The sequence below is a fragment of the Drosophila takahashii genome, chromosome 3R (genome assembly GCF_030179915.1).
Source record: "Drosophila takahashii strain IR98-3 E-12201 chromosome 3R, DtakHiC1v2, whole genome shotgun sequence".
Classification (NCBI taxonomy): domain Eukaryota; kingdom Metazoa; phylum Arthropoda; class Insecta; order Diptera; family Drosophilidae; genus Drosophila; species Drosophila takahashii.
The window spans coordinates 15757900-15782538 of NC_091681.1; the positions used below are offsets into that span (position 1 = coordinate 15757900).

At 38.0% G+C, this 24639-nt stretch overlaps 2 protein-coding genes across 2 annotated transcripts; one reads left to right on the forward strand and one right to left on the reverse strand.

The window, feature by feature from the left end:
- The first annotated feature begins 14593 nt into the window (after nt 1–14593).
- On the forward strand, nt 14594–15539 carry LOC108060139 (uncharacterized). Its single transcript, XM_017145717.2, has one exon. It carries the CDS (start codon nt 14594–14596, stop codon nt 14993–14995), a length of 402 nt encoding a protein of 133 aa, XP_017001206.2. The 3' UTR covers nt 14996–15539.
- Nucleotides 15540–19393: 3854 nt separating this feature from the next.
- On the reverse strand, nt 19394–20285 carry LOC108060137 (uncharacterized). The gene has a single exon (XM_017145716.3). The coding sequence runs from the start codon at nt 20059–20061 to the stop codon at nt 19681–19683; it is 381 nt and encodes a 126-aa protein (XP_017001205.2). The 5' UTR covers nt 20062–20285; the 3' UTR covers nt 19394–19680.
- Nucleotides 20286–24639: the final 4354 nt, after the last annotated feature.

The following is a 24639-nucleotide window of genomic DNA, read 5'->3' on the forward strand; positions in this document are numbered from 1 at the left end:
TGGCAGCGACCTTGGTTTTGTGGCGCCCGAAAGCCTAAAAGCAGGCAGCGCTTTTGTGCCGCAGAGGCTTTCAAACGCCTAAGCCGCTTAATTACAACGAGTCGGGGGCACCAGAGTTTGCCAGCTATTTGCTTAAGACGCGAAAATGTGATTAACAAGTGTGAAAAGCCGCCCGGTTCTCCCTTCATTTTTTCTTCTTTCCGTTTCTGCATGTCTTGTTTCCAAGTTTCTTGCCGAGTTTGGGTGGAGTTTAATTTTGCTTGAATAACTTTAATTGATTTAGTTTGGCAGTGTGTGTGTTTGCTGGGGTGAAAAGGTGGGCTTTCAATTAATTAAAAATTACAATGATTTTGTTTTATTCATTTTTAAAAAGACTGCAAAACATTTTCGAATATATAAAAACCAAGCTGTCAAAAAGTATGCAACAATAAGTTTTGGAAGCAAAATTCATTCTGATAAATTCAATTTGTAAGAGAGTCAAAATCTGCCAAGTGGGCCACCCCTGTTCCGAAGGTCCGATTTTCATCGAACTTTTTTACTTTTCCGGTTCACAACGAAAATATAAGAACTTCATTTGAACGGTTTTGCGAAATTTTGAGTTTTACCGGAGTTATAGGGGTCAAAACATGGCATTTTTGACACTTTTTCGAAAAAGTTGCACTCAGTCATTAATTCATAACTTCGGAACGGTAAGAGATATCTTTATGATGTTTTCACTAATCGCTCAAGAATTATTATGGCTTTCCATAAAAAAATGTAAAAAAAAATTAAAATTTATTTTTCTTAAAAATAAATCAACATTTTTTTTTAGTTTTTATTTTTTTCAGTGTTCTTCACCAGCTATAGAGTTTAAAACCATTTGAAAATGAAGTTTGATTCATTACGAAAAAGATCAAAAAAAAAAAAAGAGTGGCCCGGACAAAGGTTTTTCGCAATATCGATTTGAAGAAGGGCGCACAGCGGTTTTCCATACAAAACGACAAGAAGTGCCTCATTGACAGCTGCAGTCGGCTGACGCTACGCGCGCAACGGCATGTGTTGACCAGCCAATTTTCATGAGCAAGCCGTTTTTGTATGGAAAACCGCTGTGCGCCCTTCTTCAAATCGATATTGCGAAATACCTTTGGCCGGGCCACTCTTTTTTTTTTTTTGATCTTTTTCGTAATGAATCAAACTTCATTTTCAAATGGTTTTAAACTCTATAGCTGGTGAAGAACACTGAAAAAAATAAAAACTAAAAAAAAATGTTGATTTATTTTTAAGAAAAATAAATTTTAATTTTTTTTTACATTTTTTTATGGAAAGCCATAATAATTCTTGAGCGATTAGTGAAAACATCATAAAGATATCTCTTACCGTTCCGAAGTTATGAATTAATGACTGAGTGCAACTTTTTCGAAAAAGTGTCAAAAATGCCATGTTTTGACCCCTATAACTCCGGTAAAACTCAAAATTTCGCAAAAACGTTCAAATGAAGTTCTTATATTTTCGTTGTGAACCGGAAAAGTAAAAAAGTTAGATGAAAATCGGACCTTCGGAACAAGGGTGGCCCACTTGGCAGATTTTGACTCAAGAGAAAGTTAGTTTTTTACTGCCTAATTTAGAGATTCCACAAAATGGTGACATTAATGATATGAACATCTACAACCTTGATTTATGTTTCCCACCAATTTACCTCAAAGTCTTACCGTATATAAGAGTACAAAATTGATTGAATTTGGCTTTTTAAATGGGTTAAACTTCTTGCTGACAGAGGACAAAGTTGCCAAAGGATTGGCGTAGTTTTTGTTGGCCGCACCAGATGCATCATTATCAAGCCGAATGACAGGTGCGCGCATGCCAATTTGGGCCAGCTCTAATTGAATTTAGTCAACTCCGGGGCTCCGTGTCTTCACGTTTGTCTGTTTCCCTGGCTTTTCACCGTCACCGGGGATCGAGGGGCGGGATGTGCCGAAAAACTTTCCTGCCCTGTCATTGTAATACACACCTCGCCGAGCCTCGAATGTTTGGTAGCAAGTAGCAAGTAGCACACACACAGCTCCTTTTCCTTTTCGCTTTCCATTGTTAAGTTGTAGTTGCTGCCGTGTCGAGCAAATCCCAAGCAAGTTGTCTCGACTTCTGCGCCGACTTCGCCATCGACGCCACCACCGCCGCCAAACAATTAACGTTAATGGATCATGGTAACTTTTTCGCCTCTTTGCCACTGTGAAATCCCAGCGGTGCGTGTAAACTGGCAAAAGTAGGGAAAGCAAACTACGAGCACCGAGCTCAGGGCGAGCCATCAAAGATGTCTGTGGCTTCCAGCCCACTCCTTTCCATTTGGCCCACCTACTTTCAGCTAGCTGCTTATGGCTGCAGCTCAAGATTCTGCTTCATTTGCACGGGAAAAAATGATAGTTTTCGCATTAAAAAATATCACTGAAATTGACGAAAAATCGAGGCAAATATCTGTACCTCTTTCATAGTTGCCGAAATAAACTAAGACGTTTTTTTTATTAATTTTTTTTTATATCAAAGATTTATTATTTTAAACTTTGTCTATTGTCTATTTATAATCAAATAAAAACACCTCTTAACGAGGTAAAAAACTAGTGACGATCGCACCTTCAACATACAAAAGTTCTGATATCAACATTTGTGACGAAAAATTATTACACTCGTCATTAAATAGACTTTCTAATATTTTCTCATTCGGCCCGCCCTAGCAGACTATTCCAGCCTTTTTCCCTTCACAGGCATTTTCTATTGCAGCGTGCCGAATGAGAAAATATTAGAAAGTCTATTTAATGACGAGTGTAATAATTTTTCGTCACAAATGTTGATATCAGAACTTTTGTATGTTGAAGGTGCGATCGTCACTAGTTTTTTACCTCGTTAAGAGGTGTTTTTATTTGATATCAGAAGTTTTTGTTTGTTTACATTTGCTCTCATAGGAGCTAATATATACATTTAAATTTAAATTGGTCAATCATAATTTGTAAGCCATTGTATTTAAACAAATTAAGTTAAAAAGTATTTCAAAATACCTTTTAAACGAGGTATGGCACATGTCTGTACCTTTAGTAGTGTAGAACTTACAAACTAACGAAATTTAGCAATTTTTAGCTTTTTTCCCGCTAAAGTAGCGGCTTTTTCCAAAAGTCGTAGAACAAAAGATTCCTATATGGAACTCTTAAGTGCAAATTTACTGATTCCATGACCCTAAAATACAGTTCGGATACCCTCCCACAAAATTCAATACTCAGGGAGCGTTAATTGTTCGAGCTGGCAAAAGTGGCTATTTTCGTATAAAAATAACTTTTAAACGTGACTTTTTACAGTAATGTGTTATATACCAAAATTTAAGGAATCTCAAGGGCTATACAGTTTAAAGTTTTCAAGAAAATCGTTAGAGCCGTTTTTGAGAAAAATAAAAAAAAGCTAAAAAAAAAGTTTTAAAAAATTGTCTTTTGTTCATATCTTTTTAATTATTACATTTACACAAATTGCATATAGAAGGCGTTTATAGCATTTAAAAATACCTTTCAAACGAGATGCAGCACAAGTCTGTAGCTTTAGTAGTATGGAAGTTACGGCTTTCCGAATTTTAGCTATTTATAGCTGTTTTCCCGCTAAACTAGCGGGTTTTTCCAAAAGTGGTAGAACAAAAGATTTTTATATCGATGTGATGAACGTCATATCAAATTTTCAGAACTTAAAAAACATATTTTGGACAAGTGGACAAGTGGACAAGCGGACAAGCGGACAAACAGAATTAAATTTTCATTTTGGGAAGAAGAAGAAAATCTTATTTTGGCTATAACTTTTGAACGGAGAGTCGGATTTTGACAAATGACCCCTCATTCGACGGGTATTTTCAAAAGGAATACAACTAAAACATTGCGAGGGGGCATTTATCCCCACCGGCCCCAACAGCTCCAAATTTCGAAATTTTCACTTTTTCACTTTCACCGCTCTCTCTCCCAAGCCAATTGATTTTCTTAAAGTCTTGGTATGCAATCCTTTAAGTTTTTGCAATACCTTTCGATTGGTGTATTACTCATTACGATCGGACTATCACAGCAGATTTTCAATTTTGCGGCTATATAATAGTAGTCGCCTTCGCACACTCTCCTGGTGCGCTTCGTCACTACATGGACTGCCGTCCATAGTGATTATACTTACATATAATTAAATGACTTTTATTTTGACAAGAGTTTATAAAATGTAATAAAATAGTAGATCTATTTTAAATTGCCGTTAAACATTTTTGTAAAGAAAAAAATGTGAATTAAATAAAGTTATATTTCAGAAAATAAATTTAATTTTAAATAAATCAAAAAAATGATTATCTTTAAATCTAATTCGATATACCTAATACCTAAAGAGCTTCACAAATTCTTTAAAGTTTTTACCATTATTTTTTTATTAAACCAACAAAAAAATTTAGCATTATCTTATTTGGCATAGTTATTCTAATTTTAGTTTTTTCCTCAGTGGATCCTCCAGTGTCCTTCCAGCAGCCTCAGCTGGATGCTATCTGTGATAGACAAGGCTGGCAGGGCTCCTTTCGACACCGTCGCCAGCCGGTTTTGGCCAAGTTTTCTGCTGTCTTTTGCTGTTTTGCGTGCTCTCGCTGCGGCTCCGTTCGCAAACTTTTCCTGCTACTTTTCACTTTTTTCTTTTCCCCATCTTTACTTTTCTCTTACTTTTCGATTTGTGTGCGAGCGAAAGGGAAGCTCTGAAGGATGAGAAAGAGATGAAGCAGCGAGCAGCGCGCGCAACTTTTAACACACTCAAGTGTCGTAATTTTGGCTGATTTTTCGCACACAAAACAATATTAATGCTGGTAGTTCAGCTCCACGGGGCGGGATCGCAGGAAAACCATTTCCCCATTTTCACCGCCTTCTGCCACCGAAAAAAAGTTAAATGAAAAGTTTTGCTTGCGCTGCAAACACGTCGCTTTTCCTCAGCCGCTTTTCGCAATGCGTCTGACTTTCGGGCTGTGAGTCAAGTTTTCCGTGTGTATACACATGTAGGCTCCGCTGGGCAAATACGAGACTTTAGGTGTGTGTGTGTGCGTGGCAGTGCAAGTGTGTGGGTGCACGTAGCACCCAACTATCGAGCAAGTTTTCAACAAGCCTGGCCTGCCGGAAATAGGCAGCGTTTTTGCTCTGGCCCAAACAAGCATTGTTGCACAGTGGTTTTGTTAAGACAGAGTTAAAAGCACTTATAAAATAAAACCTAAAAAATTGAATAACAAATAAATTTAAAATTACAAAATTTTTTAAATTCTTTTCAAATGCTAATTTTAAATACACTTTTATATTCTGAATAATTAAAAATTCAATTGAATTAATATTAAATTTAATTGATTTAGGGCCGTTTTCTGGTCCGCTTGGTAAATTTAAATTAGCTTGTAAACTCAGAAATGTTCAAGGTTTAGTCTTAAGAAGTGCTTCTGTAACTATTCACAAAATATTAAGTATACGCAGCGTGCACTTGCAAAAGTTTGTCTCTTGGAAAAAATAGATGTCTAAAATGAGAGCATTTCAGAAATTATTGTATTTCTGAGTTTTATAATTTTTCATATTCATATTTGACATATTCGATATTTTGGTGCCTTGTAAAGCCTCTTAAATAATAAAATATTATTAACTAAACACATTTATTCCTAATCATAGTCATTATTTTTTGGTTTCGTTTTCACAAAGCAAAGTTTATTAAAATTTAACAAGTCGTAATTTAGACCACTGTTCTAAGCAGCTAAACTCAATGGGGTAAAAGCGGAAGTCGCATCGTCAGGCACGAGAGAGCCGCTCAAGAGGGGCAGGAAATATGTGAATGGGTGGCGGAGGGAGGGACGAGGAATAGGAGGTGGTGCGTTGAGGTGACTGGGCGGATGTTGGCAGAAAAAAGTTTGGGCGCAGCTTAAAAGTTATTAGCGTTTTTGGGGGCGCGGCAGGGGCAGAAGAAGAAGAGCTGAATGAGAATCAGAAGCCGGCGCATCTACGCAGGCAACCAGAAAGCACTTTCAGTTTGGTATGTGGTGCGTATGCACGGCGGGAAAAATTATTCTAAACAAAAATATTATAATTTTCTAACGTAATTATAAACGATATTTATTTTACGCTATAAATTCCATACATTTTTAAAGCATTAAAATATGGACAAGTCTTCTTTCAGTTATATTTCCATTAAAAAAATTCCTAAAATTATTTTGAGTATGGGTCTTAAAAGATAACGGGTTGCACTTTTAAAATTTTTTGACTGAACAACAAAACAAGTATCCGTTCGCCTGTAGAATAGGTTCAAAAAACAGCATTTTTCCCACTTTCATTTATGTTAATTTTGTTACACAGTGTAATTTACCATTCAAGATCACATCTAAGATTTATTTTTACCATACATATTTTGATAATTTAAAATTTTATTCTCTGTGTGGGTGTACGTGTGTTCCCCTTTTCGTTAGTGGTAGTTGAGGTGAGCAGCCGAAAAATGCCACCAGGCTATAAGGACTGTGGGGGCGGTTGGGGGCGTGGCAGCGAAGCCAGCTTGGCCCTGGTATTCATATTTGTGTTTGAGGCTTAGTACGTTATTAAGTTGTTACGTTTGGCCTGCTACAAGCAAAAACAGCAACATTAGCACCACCAACTCAACTCAGCGGGTGGGTGAAATGGGTGGTTGGGGTGCCTTTGGGTGGTGCGGGTGGTTTGGGTAGTCGCGTGGGTCTCGCGCTCAACTCTCAAAGGTATTGCGTGATATTTCAATTTGTTTTTAGTTGTAAGTGGCTTAAAATGATTTAATAACTCATCAAGGGATTTGCTTGTTGTTAGGTATTTACTTTAGTTTTCGTTACCGCTGCCATTTCCCATTTTCCTTCTGCTGCTGCTTCTACTATTTGCGCGGGCTTACCTCAGTCTAGAGTCTTGAGTCTAGAGGTTTTGGGTTTTGGGTTTTGGGTCTGGGATTGGGATTTGGTTTCGGTTTTTTGGGTTTTGTGCCTGCGTCGGATCGACTTATGGCATGTGAAAGTTTTTAAGTAGTTTTGTCGTTTCATATTAACGAAGTTTCGTATTAGTTTTTGCGCTTTTTGCGCTTTTTCGCTTCTTTGCCATCATTAATACAAATAACAAACTAAACTCTGAATATTTGTGTATGGTTTGGTTTGGGTACGTTTTCGGGGCTGTTTTCTTTTTCGGCTGCCAGCAACTATGTGTTTTTAACGCCCCCCAAAAACCCCAAATGCGAGTGTTTGCCGTTATAATGAGCAAAATGTATTATGCATGTTAGTATTTGTGCGTACGAGTGTGTGTGCACATAGTTTTGCGGCAACTGTGTAAATATTTTAAATGCCGCTTTAGACCTAAATGCACCCCAGGGAAGCCGCCAAGCTTTTCCCCCCACCTTTTTCTCAAACCCCCCTTTCATCACGACTTCAAATTATGTGTACACATACGTGGGTGCCGCTGTATCTGTGGATTGTTTGTCTATGGCTTTGTTTTTCTTCGCGAACGTTGGGTATATTTAATTTATAAAAGAAAAATACTAAAACACAGTTTCAGAACGAATTTATTGAAAACTATTTTTGGAATTGATGTCTACAATGCATTTTATGTATTATCGATGCAATTTAAGGAGTAATATTTAATTCACAATGGCTTATTGCCTGTGCATTACGTTAATAAATATTAAAATCAACTTTAAACTCTGTGAATGACGAGGAAAATATTATAAACATTTTTATAAAGAGCTAAAAATATGAATTCATTTTTGGCTTCTAAACTATTTAAAATAGTTTGCATATTTTTTCTGACAATCAAATCTCCTGTTATATATTGTGAACACATAAATACATAAATAAGTATATTTTTCCAAACTTTTCAAAAGAATTTATCTTATCTAATTATAGCGGCTAATCTGTATAAAAGAGCAAGCGACTCCATTAAAAGCAAAGGAGAATGGGTTACTTAACTTTTAACCACTGTCATTAAGTAGCCCAGACCGGCATACAAATTAAATTAAAAACTTTCTCTCCACTAATAAAACTGTTAGAGAAGCAACAAAGTTGAACAGAAGGTATTTCGCAGTCGAAAAAGTGTTAGATCCAGCATTTTTCGCATGAACACAATATTCGTTTTTCGGGGTGTGAGTTTTGGGTCGGTTTGCCAAAATTTAAAATGTGCACGAATTAAGCCAAATCAATTTCAGACCAACAAATTGTATAGGTTGTTTTGCGGGTAGGGGCACTCGAGTCCCTGGCCCTCAACCGTAGTTTTCCGCCCTTTCCCCTAACGCATTGTAACCAGTCACGTAGCACAAATGTATCGAGGGGGCTGGACACGGACAGTAAACTACTGACCAAGAGGCTGGGCCAACAAAAGCAAAAGCAACAGAACTGGACCGATGGTCAGATGGACGGACAAACGGACATACGGACAAATGGACAAACGGACAGAGTTACGGACACAAGGACCGACGGACAGTTGGGCACTTGGGAAAGCATTCCGTCCGACTTGCGAGAACCCTAGCCGAAAAACCCAAAAGTAGTTTGTATGTGTGTCTGAAGGAGCAACGTAAAATTTGACAAGTTGTGAAATTCTCTGGCAGCCACAGAGCGCACAAAACAAAGTTTTGGTATTCTTTGTATATTTCTATGCCAAAAATTCAATACGGCTAATTACCCAGCATCTCAAACGGCCATTGCACAGTGGGCGGTTAAGTCGATGAATGTCGGTCCATTCATGTATCTTTAATTGGCGATTGGGAATTCGTCGGGGGAGATTTTGTCGCTGGCCTATGTATGTGAAATATTCAATTAGGCTGATAACTTTTATTGATCGATATTGCTATTGTTTTTCAATCGTTTCCCCCAAAACTCGAACCGTTATCGATTCCGATTCCAATTCAAATATCAAATATCAATTACAAGCAGCTTTTTGAAATGCCAATTTCAATGGCGCTTGGTGACCCAATTTTCATACAAACTGCTCCACTTATTGACCATTGTGCGATCCCCTGACTTTAGGGTCTGTATTCTATATGACTGCGTGGCTATTTTTGTACACTAAAAAAAAAAAAGAAGTATCAAATTTAAGTTTAAAAAATCTATAAAACTTTAAGATTAGGAATAACTTTATCGGAATTAAAAACAAATTGAAACAAATAACATTTACTAATCGCCCTAATAATGAGGGGTATACCTTATAGATCACACGGCTGATTTAAGATTTTTTATACAAAAGCGAATATTTTTGTTTTTTATCTTGTTTTATGAACAGTTTTATAACTTATGAATAATGAATTTTCTGACACTTGTCATTCAATAAAAATGTCATAACCAAATCACTTGTATAAAAAAGTGCATGTGTTTTCAAATATGAAATTGCAATGATGTGGTATAAGCCAAAGGTATTAATTTAAATTTATTTAATTGCCAAAACTTTTTATTGATTTTCTTGTGGAGATTAAATATACATATATTTTCAAGTAACCAATACCTCTTGTGTGTCGCTCTTTTGCAACTTCCCCATCTTGATTTTGAGGTAAAATCTGATCCTGGAAAGGTATTTTCTTGCCGTGCACGTGTGTGTGTGGGTTGCGAGTGCAAGTTTTGGTCGTCGTCTTCATTGTTGGCTGTCCCCGTCCTCGGCGTCCTCGTCACAAAAGTTTCTCCTCCATGTGCCTGCTGGCGGCATGTGTTCAAGAGTTAAGTTGTGTCGAGTGTGACTGAAGGGGGCGAAGGGGGACTGAAGCACTGAGGGTCTGAGAATCTGAGGGCTGAGGGTCTGCGGTGTTCTTTGTGTGCTGACTGCACGAATTTAAAGCTGCCACACACTCTGCCAAACTGCTTTTTGACTTCTTGCAAGGGGGCAGGCAGCAGTCAGCTAACCAGCTGATTACTTTGGCATTTGTTTGGGCCCACCACAGCGGTAAGTGGAGAGGGAAAATCCAAACGGGTATCCTTCGAATCCTTGGAACCTGCAGAGACGACGGCTGCTGGGCGTCATGCTTTATTTATTGGCCGGCTACGATGTCATAAAAGTCAAACCGAAACAACAACGAAAAAAACAACACGGTAACCTTTTTGGGGGAAGCCCCAATAACGGGCGACACATTAGCCGACACTCTGGCTGTGAGACAGCGACAATGACATCGCAAAGTGCCCTGTCATAATAATAATAGCAACAACAACGCAACAACAACAACAGCGCAGGGCAACAACCATAACAATTAAGCTATATCAAATTGAAAAAGTTACTTTTTGTCTCGCAACCTGTCATTACCACGGGGATATAAAAAAGATTGCCGTCGGTGGTGGGGTAGCCAAATGATGATTAAGCAAAATGCGCCTCAATGTGAGCATTATAGATCAAAGATATGCACACGGGAAAAAATTCTGAATATATATTAAAACTCCAGTTTATGGGATTTCAAATCACAACAGTAGATGAGTAAAAGTATGCTACATATTTCGCATTAAATTATTATGCATTATGTAACACTCAAAAGCGAATTTATTGGCTTATTTTTAAGAGATTTTTAGAGACATGTCAATTTATTATTGCATTAAATATAAATAAAATCATATTATTTAACCTTAACCTTAAGTTAATTGTATTCATAAATTTTCTTGTAAGTCATTATTTTTTTTCTCTGCACAATCGTTTACACATAAACATATTCACGTTTATGCCTTCACGATGGATATGCCCTTAGCCCTGTTTTATGGCCTAGCAAACCGTAAATCAACGCTAATTAAATAAAAAATTGCTGAGCTATGCGAAGGGAAAGGGATAATTGACTCGCCCTTTAGTTCGTTTACCAATATTAATACAAAACTTTCTCATTAAGTGTCATAATACGGTCGAGCAAATGTCAAAACCAACTTTTTGTCGAGCCCGAGTGACTTTCAGTCCGAGTTATTTTGCCCCTGGAGTCCCTGGGTGTTTCGTTCGAGAAGTCTCGCCAGAAGTCCTGAAACAAATACGTTTTTAATAAAGCGCATGAGTTGCATACAACGATTGCGATTGCACTAATGAAAGAGTTAATTGAATTTTGTGCGCGTGTGTCCACAAAGTATTGGTTGCAAGGCAGCGACTGCAAATATGATTATAATTATTAATTAAATCTGTATTGTGTTGCACTCCGCGGTGGTTTTTCCTTTTAACTCTCTCACTCTCTCTTTTGCTCTCTTTGCCTGGCGACTTATCGCCGATTCCGGGAAAAGTGTGAAAAATGCAAAGGAATGCGGGTGGTTAAGGATTAATGGCAGTTCAATTGTTTCAATCGAGAGGTTTTAAATATCGTTATGTGGTAAAGGAAATTCGAAATTCCATTAAAATGTTACCATGGCTTAAAAGCCGTAAAAAAATAAGAATTTTTTCCAGCAAATATTTAATAATAAAATATTATTCAATAAAAAAATAAATAATATTTCATAAACACTTTTTACTTTTCGTTGATAAGCTTTAGGATCCCCGAAATAATTTCCCGAATATATGTTTGTAATTGAATTTCTTAATGGTGTTTAGATAAAAATTGGGAGAAAGGCTTTGTTTCTTAAACAATGGCTTAATTCACTATTTCCCTTGGAAATATCTAAGCTTTAATCCTTTCGACCGTATGGCTTCAGATAGTTCTCAGAATTTTGCTGGATTCAATGAACACAATAGGTTTACTGCTTTGGGGGTTCAAGTGGCCAACGTTTGCACTTGTTCCGGCCAAGTTGAAGCCCGGCACATCAGCCTTTTCAGAGCGTATTCAAGGATTTGGGCTTATTATTCACTAGATGGAAGCTTGACCATTTCCTGGGCCGGTCTATTGGCCAGTTACCGTTATCGCCGGTCTCCTTGGGCTTCTCCGGTTTCCAAGAATCTCTTTAGCTGCCAAGCTTCTTCTTGACCAGTGCCTTTTATCATTAGTTTCTATTTGAGTTAAGCTCTCCTCCGATGGCCGGGCATTTAATTAACTCAACTCAAAGTTTGAATTTGACTTGCGTAAATTAATACATTGGCCATGTTATTGGCCTCCTGTTGAACTTGGGGGACTTGGGGTAGTGGGGACCACAACTATGCCTCATTCTCATCCCTTTCCTCATCGACCCAGTTCCCTTTACTTGGTATCTTCGGATGAGCTGGCTCTTTGGCTTTTTGGAGAAAACTTCACTTACCACCAAACCCTTATCAACTTTCGCCACTGCCACTGCTGCGTTCAGCTAACTTTGCTTATAAATTTCATTCGAGTCATTTGTTGACACATCCACACACAGACAGAGACGGAGCCTCATCGAACACAGATACGCACGCAGACAAGTGCACACAATACAAAAGTCGCAAGTCGCGGAAATCGCGAAAAGTTGTTGAAGTTATCTGGGCAACGCAATTTCTTGTTCTCGTTCCGCTGCCATTGTTTATAGTTCGCCTTTTGTATTTGTAAGTTTCGCCCGAATGTGCAAATAGAATTAAAATGCGACGGAGACGGAACTAACCCAATTCTGATTTTTCATTGCAGGGGGTTTTTGTTCGAGGCGATTGCTCAAGGTTTTCGATTGGGGGATATTGGTGATGTGATAAAGTACATAATCCTTATTTTAGTTCTCATTACCCATTTCTAATATTTGTTACAAAGGTTCAAAATTCACCATTTTAATTCCTAAAAAGGCTTGCTAAAAATGTGAATAGGTTTTTTTTTAATTTTACGAAATCCCCTGGCCTGTGGTAATTTTTTTCCCACACACAAAAAAAAAACTTGGTAAAATCAACTGTAATAATTGTCAAACAGGCCCCAACCAGCAAAATTGTCAATTCTACTAAGTAAATTTTCATTTCCCAACAACAAAATACACACAATTAGCAAAGACACAAACCCAAAGCAAAAACAAAATACACGTAACTATTTTAATAGTTACGTAACTATCTTTGTTGGTCAATTTTACCAAGCAAATTTTTTTGTGTGCAATTAAACAGGCTGATAGAAGAATTTTGTGAGTTTTTTGCAACATAAGCAGCTTACTGGGTAGCAATTAGTTGTTCAACCCCTTTTCAGCACTTCACTTTCTACCCTTTACCCTTTGCCCTTGTTAATCGGGGATAAAGAACTCGACGACACCCACAAACAGCGGGCCATGACTTTCCTTTATGACAAATATATTCATTTCATACTCGTTCAAAGGCAACAAATCGCGTGACACGCTGACAGCGGTACTTGGCTTCGTTTTTCTTGTTTTTGCTGTTTTTCACGTTTTTCTTGTTGCGCTCGTTGAGTGGAGAGTGTAAAACTCAACTATTGTCTTCATTTTTCTTGCAAATCATGCAAGGCAATCTAAAATGTTGACACATTGGCAAACACATACACGCCGACACTGGCACATCGACACATCCTGTAGAATATATTTATGAGAAAGGGGAGTGAGTTTACTCGGGCAAACAAAAAAAAATATATATATTTATATATATATACAAAGGAAAAAAATAAAAGCATCCGGCGCCTTTTTTGCCCCCTGTCACTCAAGTTCAAGGTTCACACGCTGTCGGTTAAGGTTACGCTTTTATGTATTATCGCTGAATTGTCACAAGTCTACGCTTTGTCTCGCAACGAGCGCTTTGAAAAATTACAATAATTGTTATTTACGCATATCTGAACATGAAATGTGTCAATTGGCAACCAACGAGCTAGCAAAGCGAACAGAACCAGACCGAACGAAAGCAGCAACAACGTGTCGTATGCGTAATGTGTGAAAAGGGACACAAGGTCTGGCAGTTTGGCTGCGCAAATGAGTGGGTGGGTGGGGCGAATGGGGGGTGTTTCAGGGTGTCTGAGGGTATTTGCGACGAATATCAGACAAGTGCTGTCAAGCCTTCATAATTCGGTTCATAAAGCGATTTAGGAATAAGCATCAGGAGAGTGTTTTAAGCCCCCTGGTCAAGCCACAAAGCCAGATTAAACGACTTTTTTTGAACTTGTACTCGACTTGAGTAGGTTCAAAGGTTATATGAAAAGCGTTTTGCTTTGCCTACATTGCTTGATTCATTCAATTTTTTCCATCTTGTTCTTTTGTGCTTTTTTCGATACCATTTTTTGAGTTCCATTGGTTTTACTCGGAGTTTTTTATTAAAAAAATTAGCATTGGCTTCAATTATCGAGTATCGAAAAGAAATGAATGACTCTTTTGCCTGAAAAACTTTAAATAAAAATGGGTAAATATACGAAAAGTGTGCAGGTAAGTTTAATGGGTTAAATTTATTATCAGTATCAAAAATCAAAGAGGAGTCAAAATATGACCAAAAAAGAGTATTTCATCTTCGTGAGATTTATTTTTACACATTAGCTTCTATACCATATTGATTGCCCCTTCTAATACGTCACATTTGTTAGAATATTTTTTGCCTTTACCAATATTTTTTTGAATTTTTTTATGAATCCATTTGCATTAACTCCAGTTAGCGAGCTTTAAAACAAACGTATGTGGTGTTCCATCCACACTTCAACCTACATATAAATAGGAAGCATCGACGACTCTTTGACTGGCAGTTGTGTGCGAGGCATTGACGCGGTTTGTCGATTGAATTAAATATAAATATCATATTTTCAACGTTGAATTAAATATTTAAATATGCTGCTGTTGCTGCTGCAGACAATTTTGCTGCTGGGCACGCACTTGAGTGGCGCGTCGGCTGTTGACAAGGATGTGGCACCAGTTGGCGATGTAAAAACGGATTTGCTGTCATTGGAGCAGGAAATTGGCGGCTCTGCGGTGCGGGATGAATCTGCAACTGCTTCCGTGTGGAATCTGCATCCGGGGCGGCATCGTCGCAGGCGTGGCATCTTCTTTAGCGGCAGCATCACCGGGTTTCCCTTCTTTAACTGGGCCAGTGGTTATTCTGGCTATTCCTGGGGATATCCTGGCTATCCTGGCTACAACGGCTACTACGGCTCACAATCGCCTGGATATTACGGCTATGGCAGTGGCTATTATCCCGGTTACCTGGGCTATCAGAAAATTATTATCGGTTAATGTGGACGTTTTTAAGAGCAGAAGATTAGAGAACCTTTCAATGTGAGATTATAAATAATGCCCAGGAAGAGCGACCCACGACCCTTGCGCAGTTTGTTATTTTACTTATTGTTGCTGCTTTTAAATTAATTTGCCGGACACAAAAAGTTGACCTAAGTTGGAGGAGTAAAAGAACATCATGAAATTGCACAATTTATATTCATTTTTAAGGGGCACACAGATTTTGCATAAATCATTTCCCAGCGACCAAAATGAAACGCGTTACATAATTTTTAACCCTTGATAATTTTTTATGACAAGCATTTTCGTTATTTTCCCTCCAACGGTTGGGCCGCAGCGAAATGCAAATAAAGCGGATCAAAAGTTTGCTGTTAAAAGAAGATTAATTGCAATTTGGTGGCAAGACCTGAAACATTTCGACCCAACTCCCAGCGAGCCATCGAAATCCCCCAGTCCATTCGTTTTGGGTGGTTGGTAATTAAATATTTTTAAGCTGTAAATGGTTTCCATTTGCCTGATGCTGTGTTCTTATTTTGTATTTGCAATCAATAAAATTCATTAAACGCCCAACAATAACAACCAATAAGAACAATAAGACCAGACGAAAAAAAAAGTAAAGGGAGCAGCAAGTAAAATCAAATAAAATACATTCCTCCATGGTCTTAGTTTCAATTGCCACTCGGCAGTTGTAAATTGTTGTTCTGTTCTATGAGTGCTGTCCTGCAGTTGTTGCAGTTTTGCAAGTGGCTATTGTTTATTCATTCTGTTCTATAATCATTTTATTGCCGAGGTATGCTGATTTTTTAATCAATTTACATAATTTATGTATTTTTTATGAACTTCACTCCCGTTGGGGTGCAGAATGGCGAATCGCATTCGGTTTGTGAATTGTTAAAGTGAGGCAATGTTTCTGTTTTGATAGTTGATCTGCTATTTTATTTTATCCCCATGCAAGCAGTTGTCACGTTGTAAATCATTAAAAATTAATTATTGATTCAACAGGGCTTTATTTACAGCGATGGCGAGATTTTCATCTCAAAAGTTGCCAATATTTCCATAAATTAAAGTAAATGGAATTTCCATTCGGAAGGCTTAATTAATTAGTAGTCGGGTTTTAGTATTAATTAAAAATATAATATAAAAATATAAAAGTTTAAAGAATTTAAAGATCAAAATATTCCTAAAAATCTGTAATAACTATAATTAATAACTATAATATTTTTTGATGTAATAATTTAATTTAATAATGTATGTTTTAACAGTTTAGCTAAAACCTTAGCTTTAAATAGCTTTTAATTCCTGGTAAATTAGATTATTTCTGGAACTCTACGTGAAGGCAACCTAATTTCAGTTAATGAGTATTTTAAAACATTTCCAAGGTATAATTAAGTATTTCAGCAATCACACGTGTTTTAGAGTTTCGGCCCCATACTCGAAAGTCCCTTCCTTACCCTTTTCATTTTTTTTGTTAACCACCTGTAATTAATAGTTTTCAACTGACCATTTTTTTATTGTACGCCGAAGGAAGCTCCAGTGAAACTGAGAGGGCGGTCCAAATTGAGGGTATTCAAAATTTTAATAGAGCTGTCAGTGCTGTGTGCCACTGCCACTTGCCACTTTTCCAATTTTCCACTTTTCCGGATGGGCGGAACGACGACCTCCAGCTGGCCATCCCGTCCATCCGTCCAATCAGTCATCCGGGAGCTGCCTACTCCGGGCACTTGTGCCCATTGTGCTTGCTTTTCATAATTGAAACGAGGTCAAAACCAGCGAACCTCATTAAAAATTGAATTGTTTAATTTTCATTTGATTTAATTAAGTTATTTGTTGGTCAATTAACCTTTTTTCCGCTGGTCGCTGTTCCGTTTGCCATTGTTGTTGTCTGACATATCAATACAATGTACTATGTAGTATATATGTATTTGTATATATATGTTTCCCTCGGATATGCAGTTGTTTGTGCTGACATTATATTGTTATTGTTGTGATGATTGCCCTTTGCGCGGAAAGAGTGGGCACTTTTTAATGCCTACTTGCAATTATGTGTGCTGTTCTGTTCTGTGCCGCTGCCAACGTGTTGAAATTTATTAATTAAAAATACTTTTCAATTAAAGTTAATGCGCTCAGCATTTATGTAATTCTATGTGTAAATACGCTGTAAACTCTTGAAACAACATATTATGAAAATACCGTTGCGAGCCAATTAAAGAGTTTTTTTTCCCGCAGTTAAATGCAATGCGGGGCTTTAAGCCCCATATCCATTCACCATCCGTTGCGATGTCAAGTGTCTAAAGACCTTTTTTCATGGCCTTTTTGTTATGGCCTCGGTTATTTTTTACTTAGCACTTAGCGAGCGGCTTAAACTGCAACTCAACTGCGGCTCAGGCCAACTCAACTTCGCCGGGAGTCCTGTAGTCCTGGAGTCTGGAATCCGGAGTCCATAGTCTATCTCATTATGCTCAAATGCACTTGCAAAGGCTGGGAGCTGAGAGCTGGGAGCTCTGAGCTGCTCACAGGGCGATAAACAATATTCATGATTATGAAAACTTGTGCGGCGTTCGCTTTCGCACTTGAAATCTGTGAAAAGCGAGGGTGGATTGCACAGATCAAGGGCTAGAGTAAAGTACTTTTAATTTAAATCCTTCGCCCTTTGTTCTTGGTCAAGTGGCGATGGGAGTCCTCTATTGTGGCATACTTTTTTAAAAGGAGTTATGGTTGCCTCAGTAGGTTGATTGTTCATATTTTAGACTATAAAAATTAAGCTGGGCATAAACAGCTCGTTATTACAAGGATTTTAAAAGTCTTAGGGCCGGTTTCTCGAGTCCCTGTCAAAGTCCCTGATAGCTATCTGTTCGAAAAACTTAAATACCAGATAAACTGTTCGTAAAAGCAAATCCGCTTTCTCGACTGCTTTAATTTATCTGAACGAGAAACAATTACAGAGTGCTGTTAACGCACAGAATTGTGCTGTGAAGGGCAAAAAATGGCATGCTTCGATTTTTTCATCAGCTGTTTGGGTATAATTCAAAGGAAAAGTCAGCTGTGATTTCGTTTCATCTTCATAGTTGGCTTTGGGAAATCAGCTGTCATTCTATCGAGCCGAAAACGCTTAACAGGGACTCCGAGTCCCTGTCAAAGTTAGCTCTCACATTGGTGCTCGAGAAAGCCAAAATGCCTTAGCAGGGACTTTATCTGTTCGAGAAATTTTAGCCGGCACTCGAGAAACCGGCCCTAAGTAACAAGATCAGAAAAAATTGTTTAGTTAGCAAGTTGAAATATTGACAAAATAAGTTATTTGGAGAAAAAATTCCGCCTTTCGAGTGAAAAGTGAAAGAAAATATGGCATTAAAAAAGTTCAAAATAAATGAAATAAATATTAGAACCATACAAATTTATATAAAAAACTTTTAAATCTTCACTTCAAGTTTATGTTTAAGCTCCGCTTTCACCAGACTCTCCCACTCCTTAAGAACCTTTGACCTTTGATACTGGATGCCATGGCTCTTTGAATTGTACTTGATTGCCGAAATCTAAGAATCCTGGAGACCAACAATCCGAGAATCCGTTTACGTTGCCAATACGCTTGGAGCTGCCCTCCTCCGGCCTCCTACATCTGACTTGGCCCTTGGAGAAACTCCATTAAGCGAACGCACTACGTCGGCTTCAAATAATCCAGAGCTGGCTATTTTCTCATCCAAAGGCTCCCGGCAATGACCACATTTACAGATACAGATGCGGATGCGGAGATACGAGGCATGTAGATGTGTACATATATTTTTGGGCAAAGCATCGAGGACTGACTCCTTGCCGCAGAGGCCAACTGAAATGAAGTGTCATTGTGATAGAGCAACGGCACTGCAGCTGCATCAGTTCGGTGGAACTAGCTGTGCAGCTTTGCCAAAGGATGCAAAAGGATCCACGGGACAGGGCGAAACGGGACAGGAGAGGAGAGAAGAGGACGGGACGGCAGGGGCCAAACGGACGACCCGAAGGACTCGCGCTCTGCCCGGACGACACATTTACACGCACCGCTGCAGCTGCAGCGCAGCCTCACGTACTCGGCATTGTGACAAATGGATTTTCGCATGAAATCCCCAGGATTTCTTCAAGTGTAATTGCGCACGCTAAAAGCGAATGCGAATGCGGATGCATTTGGCGGCATTCCCCTACCCAAAAAATGTTGGAAAGCTGTAGTCGACTAAATGATACTTGGCAGTTAAATAAATTTGGGAATTAAGACTTAATGCTATGAAAAAAAAAATACAAATTTAATTTATCTTGGTTAAAATAATAATTTAAGTTATCATGTTCTAATTATCATTTTTAAGGTGAAAAAACCCTTTTTTTATAACATAAAATTAGAAAATAATTTATTACACCTTTTAGAAAGAAGTTTTGAAGGGAGCAGCAATAGTGATAGACCCTAGAGAATCCTTAAAATTTTAAATCATACTTCTCCATTTAATATTCAATGGTAATTTTATGCTTTAGAGAACATAAACTTTAAAATGTATATCCAATTTTCCTTTTTTCCAATATACCCCTCTGTTCATCCAGTACCTCGCTAAAGAATGCGGATTTGAGTCCACAAATTGAGCATTAAATTTCATGCACTTGCGAACGTTTATTGCTCTCGCAGGATAATTTTTCAGCTCTGAGAGTTTTTTGGTGATTTCCAGCGCTTTTCAGCTCGGCTGCAGCATGATCGCCCAGGTGCGTCTCTGGGCGCAGAGGTGGAAAACTCGGCTGAGTCGTCTCAGAATGACGCACGGGAACTTCAAGTAGTGGATGAGCCGGTTGAGCAGCAGACCCCAAGTGCTCATATAGAAATGGACGATACGCAGGACGATCACTTGAAGTGGTGAACCCGCAATCGGCCATCGATTGCACATGTACATGATGCCCAAAACGAGCACCTCCACATTCAGGCTCAAAATCTCCTGGATCAACTGCAAGAGGGCCATCAGATTATCCAGGTAAAGAAATGCTGCATATAGCACCACTCGCAAAGGTAAGCTCAGAAGTAGACCGTAGGTCACAAGTCCATTGCCCGGATGGTTGACCATTTCCGCAAACTCGAACTTATATGTAGTTCCACACAAAAAACTCAACTCGGCAGCAGGGAACTTGAGATTTGAAATGCAAACTTTGCCTTTGGTGCGTGCTATTGCCACCGATTGGAGTTTTTACTTCGCTTCACGTTTTTACGTTTTTGTTTTCGATTTGCCCGGGCTTTGACAAATTTGTAGTAAGCTACTTCGACAAAGGTGTCGTTGTCGTTTTATACCTTTTTTTGTTTTGTTTTTTTTTTTTAGAGTGACAGAGAGAGAGATGCCTCCTATATCGTAAAAGTACAAAAAAAGTTTTTATATTGCCAAACATTACCAACCAGGGGGCGACATTACGGGCCACCAAGGAACCGAGGAGCCACCCCAACAAATCACGCCCAGGCTATTTGCAGTGAATTGAAATTGATCAATTTGGGTAGTTAGGGGAATTGTTTGGCTTTATGTACGCTGCTGGCAGCTTTAATGGATGAATTCGCTTATGCCGTCGGGACTGGCGAGATGGGTAAATTGAGGTTGCCACTCGGGGAACAGGATCTGCAGGAATACACAAAGTACATATATAGAAACATTCGTCTATATAACGAGTGGAGAGATGCCCTCAAATCGAATTAACGTTTGCCCTGCGGGACACGTGTGTTTTTGGTCGGGGGAAAATCAGCCAAATAATTTAGACAAGTTGCCGGCGATTTGAGAGGTGAAATTATGGAAAAATCAATTGCAGGCATAACGGATCCTAATCTATTTGTTTAGTTTAATAAATTAATGTATAATCATGTTTTGAAATAATATTTGTATTGTTTATTTATACAATTTTATAATATTATGTCAGTATTCTATTTTTTTTTATATTTTATTATTTATACCGTTTTTTATTACTGTTTTTTATAAAGTTTAAGCTCGTTAGAATTAGAATTTAAATATTCGGTTTACTCGGCCGTCAAAATATTTGCGTATTTGCAAGTCAATTCATTTTAATATAATACCATTTTGTTTTGTTTCATTTATATCAGGGACCGTAAATAATGATTATCGATGTATTTTTCAAGCAAAAAAATCATCCACTTGGAAAAGTCGTATAATCAAACGAATTATACCAATCGGCTACTATTTGTGTGCTCTATCCATATCCGCAATGATTTCGCACTTCTTGATTTTTATACATTTTACTCCATTTTAATAATTATTTGTTGAGTTTTTTTCAATCGCTCAAAAAATAATTATTATTATTGTGAGCGAAAAAAATATCGATCAAAAAATAATCATTTGAGCGTTATTTTTTCGCTCAAAATATCGCTCAAAGTGCGATATCTTCTTTCTCAGAGGTTTCCTTGGACAAAATTTCTCGCAGCATTATACAGTAAGACTCGACGAACCCAAAAAAAATATTTTTAGATTTAAAAAAAAAAGTTTAAAAAAATTAATTTTATAAATAAATTTTATATATAAATATTTATAAAATTTATTTTTTAAAATTATTTAATCATTAAATATTGATTTTTATTATATCACTTATAATGATTACGGTCCCTGATTTATATAGAATATATTTGTATTAAATTAAATACCCCAAACATTTTCTTATTTCCTTGTTTTTTGGGAGATATTCAATTAGTATGCAATAGATAGTTAGGAGGACGAAACTGCGTGTCCATGCATTTTTTCAGATCACAATTTCAACTGTTGATATACCTCAAGCTTTTATTTGTGCCTGCGATGTGAAATCACCGAAATAAAACCTGTCGATATCGTCGGTTAACATACCTGATACTCATTCTGAACCCGACAGCTGATGGCATTTGAGTTTGCAGTTGGCTGCATTTAAGCCCCGAACTGCAGTCTCCCGGCAAGCAGCTTACGGCTCAGTCCAAACTTTCGGCCCCTTTCCTTTTTCCCCGTCGGGTCTTGGCCAGTTTTAAGCCCTGCATCTCAATTTCCCACTGCCCCAGTGCCTTGTCTTTGTCCTCATCTGTCCTCACTGCATTATTTCCAATTGCTCCTCTCTGCTGGCCGAAAACGAGGGAAATAAAGAAAGATATGGTGTTGAAAGAAAGAGAAAAAAACAACAAAAACGGGAAATACGAAAGGAGAAAATCTGCCTAATTCACAGTAAAGACTGGATTGGGGGCGGGATCAAAGGGGGCGGGGCAGTGCTTACAACGCAAATCTGCGAACGAACGGAAATAAAGTGGAAAGTGTAATGACAAAAACCCGGATTAAGAATGTGCCGCATACAAGTTGCACACTTGTGCCTTTCTTGGTGTCCGGTTCCTTTCCGTCTCTATAAAGAAATTGCACTAGAGTGGACATATATTTGGTTTCTTTCGTATTTTGTGATTTCATAAGTATACATTTTTAACTATTAAATTAAATAAAAATAATTAATGTAATAGGAATGTTTGTACTTAAGCTTAAAATGTCTTGAGTGAAAAAATACTGTTCATTTTAATTTCAACTAAAATTCTGTGTAAATATTTAGTTGAATTCATAAAATTATTGAATAGAAATTTATGTATTCCAAAGGTTAAACATTTTATTTTTTACCAATTTAAATTAAAGACTCGGTCATTTTTTGCATTAGAAATTAAATTATAAACACCTCCCATTTATTTAATTTTTTCTGCCAACTCAAAGAGTGTAAACAAATAAAAGATGGGAATGGTTTTGTATATATTTATGGGACTGACTTCTATGTTCTAGTGACTATATATTTTACAAAATTGTGTTCAACTTAATTCTATAAAAAATACTGTTGACAATATAATACCTTGGTCCACCCAGTTGGCACAGTATCCTTTTCCACACTCATCTTACTCCATCTCCACTCCATACATACATATAAATACATAGCGACGAATATATATTTTAAGCGAGGCTTATCTTATCAAGCGACATAAAAGACGCCTTTCAGCGAGCGTCTAGCGACAATTGTAGTGGCACCGATTCGGTCCGGTTTCAGATTCAGATTCAGATTCCGGATTCCGGACTCCGATTCAGCTTCAGTTTCAGTTTTGGCCAGCGCTTCGTTGGCCGGACTCGTTTGCTTTGGCTTTAGCTTTGCATTGGCCAGATCTAGAGCCCGATTCGGATTTGGATTCGGATCCAGAGGAGGACGGGGAGGAGGCAGCTCCTTGTCCGCAGGGCAATGCACACAGCTGGACATTCATTACAAAAACGGAAACACTCGCACAATGACAGAAGATAAATGGACCTGCACTTGTACGTGTGTCTCCTGCTCTCAATCCATCCACAGGACCTTTCCCTAGGACCCTACAAACCCCCCCGTCCCTTGAGAATTTCGGTGTGTGAGTGTGTGTGCGGTTTTTATTTAGTCGCTTGTTTTATATCAACATCTAACAAACGAAAAAAGAAGAAAAAACCAAAATGGGAAGCGAAATCTTTGATGGTGGAAAATGGAAAGAGCTTATACTTTTCCTTTTTTCCATACACACCAGCAGCAGTACGGTGCTGCTTTTAGTTTAGATTTTTAATCTGTGCATTGCTTTTTGTTGCCTTTTGTTTTATCAGCTAGCAAAATCGGCAAATGGCAAACAGCGCTTCATATTCATTTCGTTTTGTTCCATTTGCCGTCATATTTGTATTCCGATGCTGTTGCCGTTGCTGATGCTACTTTTTGCCCGCTTGTCTTTTTTGATTGAGATATTTATTATGGACATTTTTTAGCTGCTGCTATTTCGTGTAGGTAGTAGGTACCTACACCTAGCGCTCTCCTACCAATTTCGCTTGCCTTTTGGCCCAATTTCAATTTAAAACTTTAACCATTTGTTTTGCGGAGAGCGCAAATTTATCAGCTATTTTTGCGCCATTTTTTGGCCAAGCTCGTTGCCGAGCGTTGCATTCATCAAAAAATTTTATTCCGGCGCGTTTCTAACTTGGCGGTTTTTTATAAGCGCACTTTATGTCAAAACCACAGCGACACCAACACCAACACAAACCCCGACGAGAAATGCTGGGCTGCACCACTAAAAGGAATGCGAAAAAATATTTATTTCCTACCCGAAAAACCATCCCTTTTATAAAGTTTCCACTCCCTCTGTCCAGCGACAAAAGACAAAAGCAAACCAAACCAAACCAGAACTCAACCTAACCGAGCGAAAAAAAAAGAATACGAAAATACAAAAAAATTTAAAACAAACTGTCAAGCAAGTGAAATAAATTAACAAAATGGCGCCATAAAGCTAACATATGAGCGAATACTTGATTTTTGCAGCAGCTCCTCCATATAAATTTTCGAGATGAGCTCAGTGCATCGTGGAGCTTTTTCCTTTCTTCGCCACTAACTTTTCTATTATTTAGACATATATGCCACTGACAGCGTTAGAAGACAAAGCCGAAGATGGCGAAAGTTTGCTATAATAGTAAAGCCTCGACGCGGATGATACCGTGTGCGCCTTGAAAAGATCCCGAAATAAACTTTCAATCCCACAGCGAATTGCTCCAATTGAAAGATAATCTCTGGTTAATTGAGTTCAAGGAAAATTGTCACATCACAGACAGATGCAAAATTTAAATTTGCTTTACCGTCTCAATGGCACTCGAAAAGTTTTCGTCTAAGTG

Excerpts from the sequence above, each read along its gene's own strand:
- LOC108060139 (XM_017145717.2), top strand. The coding sequence starts at position 14,594 with ATGCTGCTGTTGCTGCTGCAGACAATTTTGCTGCTGGGCACGCACTTG.
- LOC108060137 (XM_017145716.3), bottom strand. The coding sequence starts at position 20,061 with ATGGTCAACCATCCGGGCAATGGACTTGTGACCTACGGTCTACTTCTG.